The 12,660-nt window shown below is 49.5% G+C and overlaps 4 protein-coding genes across 4 annotated transcripts; 1 reads left to right on the forward strand and 3 right to left on the reverse strand.

The window, feature by feature from the left end:
• Window positions 1-1,197: 1,197 nt before the first annotated feature.
• Window positions 1,198-3,057, reverse strand: M430DRAFT_94980 (hypothetical protein; the record flags this gene model as incomplete). Its single annotated transcript, XM_024869872.1, has 2 exons — window positions 1,198-1,313; window positions 1,362-3,057. The coding sequence occupies 2 exons, from the start codon at window positions 3,055-3,057 to the stop codon at window positions 1,198-1,200; spliced, it is 1,812 nt and encodes a 603-aa protein (XP_024724236.1).
• Window positions 3,058-3,832: 775 nt separating this feature from the next.
• Window positions 3,833-7,005, reverse strand: M430DRAFT_39692 (hypothetical protein). Its single transcript, XM_024867333.1, has 3 exons — window positions 6,550-7,005; window positions 4,529-6,486; window positions 3,833-4,476 (listed from the first exon to the last, which is right to left on the reverse strand). Exons 1-3 carry the CDS (start codon window positions 6,944-6,946, stop codon window positions 4,060-4,062), a joined length of 2,772 nt encoding a protein of 923 aa, XP_024724237.1. The 5' UTR covers window positions 6,947-7,005; the 3' UTR covers window positions 3,833-4,059.
• A 274-nt stretch (window positions 7,006-7,279) lies between these two features.
• M430DRAFT_64165 (hypothetical protein) lies at window positions 7,280-8,220 on the forward strand (the record flags this gene model as incomplete). The annotated part of the gene is made up of 4 exons (XM_024869092.1): window positions 7,280-7,319; window positions 7,377-7,389; window positions 7,466-7,991; window positions 8,047-8,220. Exons 1-4 carry the CDS (start codon window positions 7,295-7,297, stop codon window positions 8,218-8,220), a joined length of 738 nt encoding a protein of 245 aa, XP_024724238.1. The 5' UTR covers window positions 7,280-7,294.
• Window positions 8,220-12,342, reverse strand: M430DRAFT_134263 (hypothetical protein). The gene is made up of 7 exons (XM_024862339.1): window positions 12,312-12,342; window positions 11,776-12,254; window positions 10,404-11,693; window positions 9,704-10,343; window positions 9,592-9,654; window positions 8,835-9,540; window positions 8,220-8,783 (listed from the first exon to the last, which is right to left on the reverse strand). The coding sequence occupies exons 2-7, from the start codon at window positions 11,921-11,923 to the stop codon at window positions 8,436-8,438; spliced, it is 3,195 nt and encodes a 1,064-aa protein (XP_024724239.1). The 5' UTR covers window positions 11,924-12,254; window positions 12,312-12,342; the 3' UTR covers window positions 8,220-8,435.
• Between the last annotated feature and the right edge of the window lie 318 nt (window positions 12,343-12,660).

A 12,660-nucleotide genomic window follows, 5' to 3' on the forward strand; every position in this document is an offset into this window, starting at 1 on the left:
CACCTCGGAAACGAAAGCTAATGAAGGGATTTTCAACGAAGGTAGGAACTGTGCACCTCTTGCGAGCAGGAGCGACCCTCGAGATTCCTAAAAATTGAACTCAACTCAACTTACTAGCAGCTCGAAACGATGCTCAAGTTTCCTAGATGGATTGCTTTATTTTTCCCTTTAAAAAAGGGTGAGAAAAGGGGGGGGGGGGGGGCTTCAAGCGAGTCAACTTCACGCCTTCTTCACAAATCGACTTCCCTTACAGTTACGCAGATGAACGAGACAAAGGGCTTCATCGACCAAGAACCATATATATCCCGGGAAAAGGGCAACCGATGTACATTATACCAGTTAATAACCCCCTACATAAGTGGAGTGGATGTCTTCATTGTGTTATAAGCCCCCCCCCCCCTCCCCTCTAAACGGACAGGAGAATTGAATGCTCCCTAAACCGACTCCTGGTTTCGATAACAAGCATCGTACGAGCAGCGAGTACTTTAAAATATTTTCCTAGTTCCTAGGTATAATGTCCGAGACTTCTACGTCTGCTAGTCGACGATTGAGACGAAAGGAGGCACCTAGATGGCAAGATATTGATTGGTTTGGTGCGTTGCTGATCAAAGGGGTCGATTCCCGTACGGTTCACTTTGGACAAAGATGCATACAGGGGAGAGTATCCATTTTAATTAGACTAAATAAAGTGACAGCTCGCAGGAAAGCATCGCGAGTCTAAGTGAACTGTGAGCCGTTGAAGGCATTTTAAGAACTTAATTTGTTTCCCAAGCCCCCCCATGCCCGTAAGCCGTTATTTTTCCCTGTGGTTAGATCGTTGAGATCGTTTATAAACGCCAAACTTGTTGAAGTTTGCGCCGGTTGCCCCTACGCCTATGAAATCCGTGACTTTTTTTCAGTATCGTCAGATGATCGTTGAGATCGTTTCAAAAACGCCAAACTTGTTGAAGTTTGCTCCTAAGCCCATGTTAAACCGTAACTTTTTCAATGTCGTCAGATCGTTGAGATCGCTCAAAAACGCCAAACTTGTTGAAGTTTGCCCCGAACACCTCGCTAGATGCACTGCAGAATGCAAAAAGAATCATATCCCCATCACCTGTATGTTGAATCATTAAATCGTGCGTAAAGTTAGTGACTGCTCAGCTCCCCAAATGTTGAAACGGTATCCTCGATACCACTAGGTTCGGCATTGCCGACTTAGTTTGTCTGTGGGGTGCCGTTGAGGTCACCTTCAAACTCCTTTTCGAGATCTTCTACCTCAAGACTATTGAACAATGAGAACAAGCGATTTGTCTGATGGAAGTCATTGTGAACTAAGAGAAGTGTCAGATAAAGCATATTCATACCGGGTGAAGACATACCAATATTGACAAGGAACCATGTCTCCATCATATGCTCGATCAAGTTCCGAGTTGGACTTGACGAAGGATGGCAATGTGCCCAGTCCATACCGAGACGGAAGGCTTCATCCTTCCAGGCTAAGAAACTTATAGTCTCGACGATAGTAGGCTGTACGATTTCCTTGCCTGGGAATACTCCCCAGGTCACAGCATTCGGCCCATCTCCTGAGTTGGTCTTCAAGTTTCCGGCCTTGTTGACGGCGTAGTAAGTCAGATCAGGATCCTGCTCAATCCGGCTAATCAGCTCATCCATCAGCTTTGGAGATACTAAGAGTTCCAGATAAGCTTTCTGATAGACATAACCGTTAGTCGGGCCCCAGCCGTACACAGGATCTGAAGACTTTACGCCATCAACGGCAGGCTGTGAATTGATAGTAAGTAAGCCACGCTTGTTGAGATTGATGAGGTCAGCTTTGATGACATCTGCTTCGCTGGTGATGGGAGCTTCACTCCATGGAAGACTGTCAACTCCCTTCTCCAAATATTTCACGAAGATGTCAGATATATCTTTGATGGACTTCGGTGAACCCCAGAGCTTCTGGTTTTGCTCATTACTGCCCTTCAAGCCGATGCCGTACGTATCCAACTCACCGAACGCAGGGGACCTAGAATCACCCCATCTACCGTTGGGGAATTCATCCCAATCCTGGGTTCGCGTGACATATGACTTGTTTCGGTTCTTCCAGAAGATTGGGCGCACATCCTCTTCACGCCGTCCAAAGCCAAGGGACTGTCTCCAGGGGAGAGCTTGCTTTAATGGACGCTCAGATGAAGGCGTCAAGTCGAGTTCTTCCAGCACCATGCGAGTAGCTTGCGATAGATTCATGGTGTAGAAATGTAAGTGACGGATGCCTGCTGCCAGGATTTTACGGCACATTTCAGCCACCAATCCCGTCCCAATGTTTCGAACAGCCGCATCGTCATTCTTCACTTCTTCGAGAGCCTCACTCCAGCTGGAAGGGATTTTACAGCCCATATGATTGCATCTCCGGAGAAAGCTTGCGTAGGTGTTGATTGGCATGATTCCAGGGATGATGGGGACGGTGATGCCTTTTGCTCTAACTTTCGAGACCCACTGAATGAAATTATCCACGTCGTAGAACATCTGCGTAACGATGAATGAAGCTCCGGCGTCAACTTTTTCCTTCAAGTGATCCAGCAGAAGCTCCTGATCATCTTGATCATCACATCCCTCGGGGTAGCCCGCGACTCCTATATCGAAGTGATCGGCATACGTTTGGCGAATATGCTTGACGAGATCCTTTGCATACACAAAGCCTCCCTCTGTTGCTTCCCATTTTTCCTTCTCTCGGGGTGGATCGCCACGGAGGGCGAGGATATTTGTGCAGCCCGCTCTGTAAGCGCTCTTAAGGGCCTCGTCGACTTTGTCTCTCCCCATATCGGTGCAGGTCAAGTGCATGCATGTCTCCAACCCATACTGCGATTGAGCAACGTTCACCATCTCACAAGTCAACTGCGCCAACCTGCCTCCAGCACCCCATGTGATGTCGATGAAGCTGGGCCCCAGTCCGTGCATACGGTCCATGCGGTCATAGAGATTTTGAACGCCCTGTGCAGTCTTCGGCGGGAAGAATTCGAAAGAGAATGAGGGCTGGCCGGACCGCTCAGTCTCGGCCAGCATGTCTTTGATATGCATCTTGGCGGCCTAGGAATGCTGTCGTGAAAGATAGGACTGGAAGCTCGAACGTCCTGTAGAAAAGGAGACGCAGTGTTAGCCCGTTACTAGACACCAGAAAGGCACACAATGAATCCGAGAGGGCAATTCGAACAGCAGTTAAGGGATTGCTTTATCGCCCATGAGAAAAGGCGGGCGAATAACACAGGACAAGCAGTGCAACGGCAGCAGAAGAAAGTCTTACCTCGTTTCTACCGCGTCTACCTCTCTTGTGTGCTTGCGGCAGCTGGTGCTAGCCGAAGTATCTGTTGCGAGCCCACCGATCTGCTGCTTCGCGCTGCATGTATTACAGTCGTCTGCAAGCCTTTTGAGAGGCCAAGGTATTTGTAACAGTGGAGAGCTGGTTGACAAGGAGCAGTAGTCTGCGTGTGCACTTGAAATCGACAAGCCGAATCGGTGAGCGGTGGGGTTGAGTTGCAGCGATTTTTTATTTTATATTAGTCCCAAGCGACCAGGCCCAGGTCCCCGCAAATGTCAAATCCTAGTCCCGAGGCAAAGTGAGGCTTAGGATTATGTGAGACAGCCTGATGTTCTAAGCCTCAAGCCCAACCACGTCTTTTGAGGCGAAAGGCGCTCTTTTGTCTATGTGAATCGACGTTTCTTATCGTTGGAGGGGCAGATTTTCTCAAGTGTGGTGGGGTACATATAAGCAAATACTACTATTTCTAGCGAGCGTGGATACTCCGTAGGCCCGTATCCAGGGAGGCCTCTCATTCTGGGCAAAGGGAGAGTCACGCGTCTTTTTCATCTTGCCGCCAGTCGTATTGGAGTCAATATCATAGAGCATCATCGTAACATCAATCAATATTCTCACCTAGCTTCCACCACAACACGGTATATCCACGCTGTGCAGGTTTTTCAACGCCGTCGCTCTAGAACTCGCTTCAATCCAGCCCCAACGCCGATGGATATCACAAATTCCACACCCAAATCCTGTTGCGAAATCTAATGGGCACAGTACCATTACGCCTGGGCTCCGTTATCCTCATCATTCCGGAGACCGCTGTATTGCGTCCCCTGGTTTGCAGTGCTTAACCTCGCGCAAAGCCCCAACAAAACAACCGTCTCAGTCGCCGCATAATGATTCAGAGCATCCAACAAGATTTGCAGATGCCGGCTGAAGTTGTACTCATACTTCTTTATAACATCAAACATCTTTTCAAGTCGTGCCTCATCAGGGGCAGTGCCAGCACCGGAGTTAGATGACGTCGAATCGCCATGTCGTTGCCGTTCCGCTTGACATCGTGCCCATTGTTGTTTGCTCATAGTGTTCGGTTTCTTTGTACCGGCCAAGTCCGGGTCATTTTGCTGTAGTTCTCGTGACAACCAGCTAGTGAACGTCGCAAACATTGTGCAGGTCTGCATAAGCTTGGAATGGATCTGAAACAGGGACGTCAATAATTTTGCCTTCTAAAAGAATCTTGCGACTTACCCTCAACAGTCTGCTGTTAGTGAGCATGCATTCCTTCAGACAAGTATCAAGGAAATCGACATGATCTTGCATAAGTTCATCAACAGTGCGAACAGCTGGTGCAGCGCCATCCTTATTGTCTTCCTTTGTATTCAGCCTTCCCATCAAGGCCTGCCAATTTGGCTCAATGACCTCTGCTGTACAAAAGTACAGAAGCTGTTGAACGAAGACGAGCATACGAGCTCGTAGTGTGAACACACGCCGTTTCCACATTTCCAATTCTTTGTTCGAGCTCTTATGAGACCAACTGGCTGCCCTGTTATGGGTCTGCCAGCAATTGACAAGCTGCTGTTCGAGGTATCGCAATGACAACAAGTAGCGAAATAGAGCCTGGTATCTCCAGATAGTCTTTCGACTAATCACGAGGGATACCGGGAAAGGAACCGAGTAATCCAGCTGCAGAGAGGTGAATCCCACAGCACTCTTGTCACTTTCATTGACTGGTTGGGATGCTGGAGTTTGTAGAGTTTCTCCCTGTTCTATCCCAGATATATTCACCACTCTCGTTAAGGAATTGGTCAGACTGATCTCGTTCATTTCAACCTTAACATCTTCCTTGAAGGGATCATGGGCAGCAACACTTCCTGGCTGCTGTAGGACGATATCAAGTAATGACTGCAGTTTGCTCGTATTAACAGCTTTAACAGGCTTCCTCAGCTCTGACGCTCCGAGCTCGAGGAAGTAGGTGAAGAAATCGGATCGGTCGAGGAAGAAGTAGTGCTTCAATGATCGTAAGCGTGCTGGGAGAGCGTGAGTGGTGAGAAGGAGGTTTAGTAAGGATTCATTGGCATGAGCATAAGCGCTGTTAACGTTGTCCAAAAACCGATTATCATCGAAGGACCGAGGAACGTCCTTAACAGCCTTGCTAACATCGACGCCCCCGCACTCTCGAACGACGTTTAGGTATTTGCCCGCCAGCAAGACTTTATCCTTCACGCCTTCAAGCTGCGGCGGTACATCATTGTCCCGAATCGTATACCGTCTCTCCCAATATTCGTCTGTGTAATCTTGCTCAAGCCTCTCGCGTTTGATACTTTTCTGTTCCCTGACCAGGAATTCTGCGTGGGGATCTTTGATACTGCCATGATGAAGCCATTCGTTCAGCATCATCATATAGGGCCGACTGGAGTCCCGCAGCAATGAAGTAAGGAGAGACCGAGCCGCAGGATCTCCAGACATTGTCTCTAATCGCTTGGTGATTAAGCCCAAGACACTACCACCTTTGCAAATCTTCTTTCCCGGTATATTCCCTGGTCCTAGATCTCCACCCTCCCTTAATGTCTCCAGAATGTTCTCGATATCATCAAAGTCGCCATCAGAGTCCTCGAGGTCCTCTTCCAGTAGCGAGTTCCGTTTCAAGATTTCATGGGCCAGTGAGTACAGCTGGAACATCATGTGGCTAGTTGGCAGCGTATAAAGATTTAGCACATGTAACGTGAAGGACGGGTTCGTGAGAAATTGCGTTTCCAATTGCGCGATGAGGATCAAATAATCATGCAACAGCTTCCGAATTGAAGCACAAAGAGCGTGGTTCACGGCTCCGAATTCCTCTCGACTTTGCACTTCCACAAAAGCCTCAACCGCCCCGTAATGAGTAGCCATTTTCAACATGGTCGTTGTCAGGTCCTGAAGACTCGGGTCCAATCCCGGTAAGATCTTAAAGCTAGGCCCTGCAAGACGATCTTTTTCTACAGTAGGATTATAGTTTTTCGAGAATCGAATATATTGGCCTTCGTAGCCCATAAAAACAAAAAGTAGATCTTCCAAGATAGCAGCTTCCTGGACCTCCAAGGACATCTCGTGAAGGGGCCGGGGTTGAATTGATTGTGGAACCTGTGAAGCAAGGGGAGGTATAGATATTCGTGATGCTAGAGGCGCGGTCGTATGGGGCACCAACGAGGCCTCTGGGTTCCATGGTACTAGTAAAAGAGGTTGTCAGACGGCATGTCAACTTTGTTAAGTCTGAAAATGGTTCTTTCTACCTTGTGGTGCTTCTGCTGTTCTGCTTTGCCTGGCCTTGGTATCTCCAGAAGTGGCCCTGCTAACTTCACTTTGCCTTGCCCGCTCTTGTTGTTGCACTGGTGGGCCTGACCGTCGTTCAGGGCTTCTAGCTCTGGAGGTCAATGTTTCCCTTGTTGTGACCTGAACCCTCTCCGTGCGGCGCTCTTCTACTGCTCCCTTGAGGCCCTGCGAGCTCGAAGCAGCCCTTCTGTGCGTAGTTCCAGACGCAGAAGTCGGTGGATACCGTCGAGGATCTGCTCGTGGACTTTTGCTCCCTCTTTCCTGCGCAGACGGCGCGCGCGCTCGAGCAGGGCCATTTTCGTTAGCAACCCTTCGCTCTGCATGTGACGAGGGTCGAGTGTTTGACGAAGAGGACATTGTAGTCACATCTGGACTTCGCACTCAGTACAACGTCAATAAGCAGAGCTCCTCAGTCCGATTTTGCAGAGTTGCGGCACACGCTCCCCCCGTTTGACGCGTTCGCGATTAAGGTTGTTGAGCTAGCCCTTTTTGGATTAGGCCGAACTGTGGAGAGCTTCGTACCTTTTGGCTTGCCTGGAGTTCTGGGAGCATATGTACGAAACAGCAACTTATTAACTGAATTCAAGACCTCCCTTTCCCTTGGGAACGCCTCGCCACATACTGTCACTTGTCTCAGCTTGTACACAAGCTTCAGCTCTTCAATCCCCTCCCATTTAAATCTCGTGCACCCTCGCTTTCCTCAAGATGTTTATTGCTCGGTCAGAGTATGGTAAGTTGTTTGAGAGCTTCCAAAACATGTGTTGAACTATAGCTAATGATATGATAGATCGAGGGATCAAGTGCGTAATCACATGTTCTCCAGAGCTTGCTTAAAGCCTGTGTCGTTTTATATCAGAACTCTGACCTTTTCCCCAGTACCTTCTCGCCAGAAGGCCGTCTCTTCCAAGTCGAATACTCCCTCGAGGCGATCAAGCTAGGATCAACCGCAATCGGAGTTGCCACGAGCCAAGGTGTCGTTCTTGGCGTAGAAAAGCGAGTGACCTCCACCCTGCTGGAGACATCGTCCGTCGAGAAGATAGTGGAAATCGACCGTCATATCGGATGTGCCATGTCAGGCTTGCAAGCCGATGCTCGATCGATGGTCGAGCATGCCCGTGTCGAGTCGCAGAACCATGCCTTCCACTACAACGAGCCACTCAGGGTTGAGAGCTGCACACAAGCGATTTGCGATCTGGCCCTGCGCTTCGGAGAGGGTGCGGATGGCGAGGAGAGCATTATGAGCAGACCTTTCGGTGTCGCTCTGTTAATTGCGGGATATGATGAGGATGGTCCACAGCTGTATCATGCGGAGCCAAGTGGCACTTTCTATAGATATGATGCGAAGGCTATTGGATCGGGATCGGAGGGGGCTCAAGCTGAGTTGCAGAACGAGTTTCACAAGGTAAAAGAGCATCGTGGTTCCGCATATTTCATGACGCATCTAATACCATTTATAGTCGCTCACCATAGAGGAAGCCGAAACTCTGGTCTTGAAGACGCTAAAGCAGGTTATGGAGGAGAAGCTGGATTCAAAGAACGTCCAACTGGCAAGTGTGACCAAGGAAAAAGGCTTCCGGATCTATACAGATGCGGAGATGGAAGCAGTTGTAGAGAGATTACCAGCGAATTGAGCGGGGCTAGACTTGATATCGAAACACATTGTATGGCATACCTTTTTTGGAGCTGTGCGACCTTTCAATTCGAGTCATTAGAGGTAAAAAGGAGTGAAGACGTCTGGCATATTGTGCCTATGTACAGTAGTAATTCGTGGCTCGTAAGTACACATTGCTGCAGCTGGCTTCCAGTGCAGACCGAAGAAAATATCCCGATTCCATGTTTCTCATACTCATTTTAACTTTTCGTCGCTTTCCAAATTCAAGTTCTCGAAATCCTCCTCAACTCCTAAAACACCTAGAGCGTAGTGCACTCTATCCGTCTTCTGCACGGTGAGTTTCGTCTCATCGCCGCTCAGCCCATGGAGAGCCCTGTCGATTCTTCTGGCGCTTCTCCAGACATCCGGGACTTCCCTTTCTTCCACAGTCCTGGCATACGGTGGCCCCCTGCCCAGCTCTGCAATCTTCACCCATGAAGACTCACAGCCCGTGCAGATCGCAAGTGCAGTCTGCCAACCGGTCAAGCGGGCAATGTCTCGCAGTCTATTAACCGTCCAAGAACGCTGTTCAGCATTTTGATACTGTTACTTGTCAGCACTTGTGTGAGCAAGGGGAATCGCATTTTGACTCACTTGTACCGCGGATATGAAGAGGCATGTCGAGGATTCTATGAGGGCAGAGCCAACTCCCGGGCTAACTTCAGTCGTCGTGCTACAGTCGGGCGCAATCCCTGCGGCTATTCTTCCTAGCTCATTGGCGTAAAAGGCTGTTTGTCGAGCAGCTATTCCAGCAGCCATCATTGCCGCTGGTGGCATGGATGGATGGGCTCGATGACAGGCGATCAGAGCCATGTAATAATTCATCCAGATGCCAGCGATTCCATACGTTCGGTATTGGAGGGCTGTTCCGAATGGTGTATGAATGGGCCTGGAAAACTCGGGTCCTAGGGCTTGGAAATCCGGTCCGAAGTGGTCTTCAAGAATGCTAAAAGCATTTATAATATCCTGCCATTCTTCTTCCGCCTCGATTCTCCAGGCCTCAAGGTCTATATCATCGCTCTGAGCACCCTGATGAGACGATTCGTCTCGGGGAGGTTCGAACCCCATAGGCAACTTGGCCTCCCCAATGCCAGGTACCATACCAGTGAAGTTGGGTACTGGTGGAGGTCCTTGTGGTCCTTGCGACCCCTGTGGCCCCGGTTGAGCTGGCATTCTCATAGCCCCAGGCGGACGCCATCCACCACTAGCTTTCATGGCTAACCTCTTCCTCTTAACATCTTTAGATGCAAAATCAGCAAGACGGCCCATGAGGAGAATTAGATGATCGAAAGTGCCGTATCTGAAAACGCATTAGCATGAAATTTGCTGGAGCAGTAGGAACCTTTCTTACGTCGCATTAAGGCGACCTAACGGAGCGCGTGGAGGGCAGTCGCCCCACCGATCATATTCCATGCTTTGTACCTATTAGTAGAAGATGGTAAGTGCAGTTTAAAGAAACTTACAAGAGTCGGCCACCGCCAAGAATACTTTGGTAAACGTCCATCTTACAATACCACCAGAAGAGATCCCGGTGTACCTCATATTGGTCTAACTCTCTCTGGGTGTAGGTCCTACTTCCCTCGTAGTCTGTCGTGTTATCCTCCAGGATCTGTCCATATTGATCATATCGTACTTTCTTGCCCATCAACATGCTTACGATGTTTTCATCGACATCCTCGCTGTATGCCTGATATCGGCTCATGTCATCAGGGAATCCGCCCAGACCTTGTTGGAGAGCTTGGTAGTTTCTTGCCTGCTCTTGTTGACGTTCCTGCAGCTTCACTGATTTTATATACTTGGTCATGCCTGCAAAGTCGATTTCTCTCAATAGCACCCTTGCACCGAGCAGATGGTTACTCCACTTCTGATGATCTGCACACCAGCACTCGTAGAAGGCAAGAAGCATGGCAGCAGCTAGTGTCGCGGGTTGTCCTCGACGATGGGGAAGGCCGACGCTTTTTGCAACTCTGCGGAGACTGATGGCATAATGCTTTAGTGACGCCGTAATAGGGCCATTCTGAAGCTTCGCGATATGTAGGCTTGCCAGTGCGAGCATCGCATGTAAAAGTCCCGGATTTTGGAGAGCCAAAGTCGGAAAAGTGTCTGCTCAAAGTCAATCCAAAATTCTATAGATACAATATGAAGAATTCGGCTACTGCTTACAAGTCCATATATGTTGCTGAGATTTGGGGACAGGATTTCCCTGGAAAACCAACGACGGATTGGCAGGATGCCTTTCAAACAGAGATATGGTTGGACCTGTTACGTTAATGAAATGGCAGAAGACTCGTGCTGTCATCCTATCATTTAGGGGCGACGACCGAGAAGACGGAGCATATGTCGCTAGCATGTTTGGTCTGTCGATGAAGGAGGTGATGGAACGGAAGCTAAGATCTCTGTTGCCTTGTCCGGCCTGGACAGCAACAGCAATGCCAAGATCGTTATTCCTCAGATGGCTATCTAGACCTTGCCAATCGTCATAGTCATCGTACTCTTCCATATCGGCATCATCATCAGACACGTCAAAAGGATCATCCTCATCTTCGTCCGGATAATGCTGATTGGATATGCTCTTCAGCTTCTCCGAGTCCCGTTGGCCAGCTTGAGGAGGGTATATCCGTGACTGCTCTGCATTCTGGAACTGAGCATGTCCACCGTGCTGTTGTGATGTTGTCGCAACCTTTGGGATAAAGTTTTCTGACTGTGTAAACATAGACATGCTGCCAAGGCCGTATGTTGTGAAGGGAGATTCGGCTGATGCCAGTGAAGCAGAGGCACGGTGCCAATCCGAAGAGTCTGCATAGGCTGTTGCTGACGCTGGAAATCGGCTGTTAGAATCATAGAAGAGTTCTCGAGAGGGTGGCAGGGACGCACTGCTTGGACCAGCAGACCAGGCAGTCCGTGCGGATGTTGTAGATGGATCACCTCTAGACTCTTGTCTGACCCTTTCACGGGCCTTGAAGTCATAGTGAGTGTTTACCTTATCTTGATGGGGGTTTTTGTTCCTTGATTCCGGAAGTTGAAGATGGTTAACCGTGTCAACGTCACTGGTAAACTGCGAGCTTGACTGAAGTGGGGGCTGCCTGGTCGTCGTTGTGGGATAATTTGACTCAACATTAGATCCACGTCCCCTTCGCTCGGCACCTGGAGCAGACACAGTAGCCATATCGGAAGGCGTAACGGAGGGTCCAAAGGATCCGGAGGGTTTTGGAGCAATTGGTAGTGGGCCGGGGGCTGATGATGATTGTTGGGATGATTCCCCATGACGGGCCTTAGAGGTGCGTTGTGAGAATGATGCCTGTGAAGACGTGGACACTGCTGGCCCTCGATAGGAATTTAGAGGATCTTTGAATATGACCCGTTGATTGTACCCCTCACACTGGCGCTTGGACTTTGTACAATTATGACAAGTTGGCTTCTCCTCTCCACATTTGATGCGCCGTCTCCGACATGCTGTGGTTGAAGAGAGAGAATCAGTCCTCGGTGCTTCCAGCCCCCAGCGAAGGCCATACAGTGACAGAAGAGAAGAACTCACTTAGACACCCCGTTTTTGTCCTTTTCCGGCCCGGGGCTTTTGATCCAGGCTTCTTAGTTCCTGCTTCCCCTCCATCTCCCTCATCCTTCTTCTTTCCGGGGCTTCCAGGTCGGACCGGCTGCACTTGGGTGATTTGATCTCCCATCATCTATCTCTTTGGTAGGTATCCTTGGTGTATCATGAACGGGAAGACCGAGGATTCATCCTCTTCGGGTCACACGTGAGCTTTCAATAATCCGGGTCCTCTGATGCGGGGATAGGCGTCGGCACGAGAGGAATACCCGGTGGCACGGGCCGGATGTTTCAACTCGGTAAGATAGATGCCAAAGAGTTCTCCAGAAAGTAACTGTACGTAGGGTATACTATACGACCAGCAGGCCGTTTGATTAGAAGAGATGTGGTATGGACCAGGCGTCTCTCGCATCTAATTCATGGGAGGGCTGCGGGAATGATGCCAACGGAGAGAAATACGGATAGGCCTACCCGTAAACTGAGGTCAGAGCTAGAGTAGAATACATAAAGGGGGTATATCATACAGAAGACGGTACTCAAGATCATGCGTCGATGGTTTGCGGCGTGGCGCCAGATGGAGTGAGGGGTTCCCACTTAACCGAGGGGTCTGGAGGCCTCCCTACACAAGCTATGTCTTAGGAAGAGAGATCGACGACAAGTGGCAGCGAGATAATCTGGCGTGCAGATATGCCAAAACGGAGACAGAACCTAGGCGTTCCGTGCAATCAGTGTTATTGTACGTGCGTTGCAATCCTGGTTCCAAGACGGGCCAGACCGCCGAGCTGAACTCCTGAACAGTCCCCGGAAATTGCCTTACTACTGGCAAGCTCGAATAATCGGCACTTGCTTTTTGTTTCGAAAGCACGGGGGGAC

The sequence above is a fragment of the Amorphotheca resinae genome (genome assembly GCF_003019875.1).
Source record: "Amorphotheca resinae ATCC 22711 unplaced genomic scaffold M430scaffold_2, whole genome shotgun sequence".
In the NCBI taxonomy this organism is placed as follows: Eukaryota; Fungi; Ascomycota; class Leotiomycetes; order Helotiales; family Amorphothecaceae; genus Amorphotheca; species Amorphotheca resinae.

Bases quoted from the DNA above. Each gene is read 5' to 3' on its own strand.
- M430DRAFT_39692 (XM_024867333.1), bottom strand. From the start codon at position 6,946: ATGTCCTCTTCGTCAAACACTCGACCCTCGTCACATGCAGAGCGAAGG. The intron at 6,487-6,549 runs GTAGAAAGAACC...CTCTTTTACTAG, and splicing joins AACAGCAGAAGCACCACAAG to TACCATGGAACCCAGAGGCC. The intron at 4,477-4,528 runs GTAAGTCGCAAG...TCCCTGTTTCAG, and splicing joins CTAACAGCAGACTGTTGAGG to ATCCATTCCAAGCTTATGCA.
- M430DRAFT_134263 (XM_024862339.1), bottom strand. From the start codon at position 11,923: ATGATGGGAGATCAAATCACCCAAGTGCAGCCGGTCCGACCTGGAAGC. The intron at 11,694-11,775 runs GTGAGTTCTTCT...CTTCAACCACAG, and splicing joins GACAAAAACGGGGTGTCTAA to CATGTCGGAGACGGCGCATC. The intron at 8,784-8,834 runs GTGAGTCAAAAT...GACAAGTAACAG, and splicing joins TCTTCATATCCGCGGTACAA to TATCAAAATGCTGAACAGCG.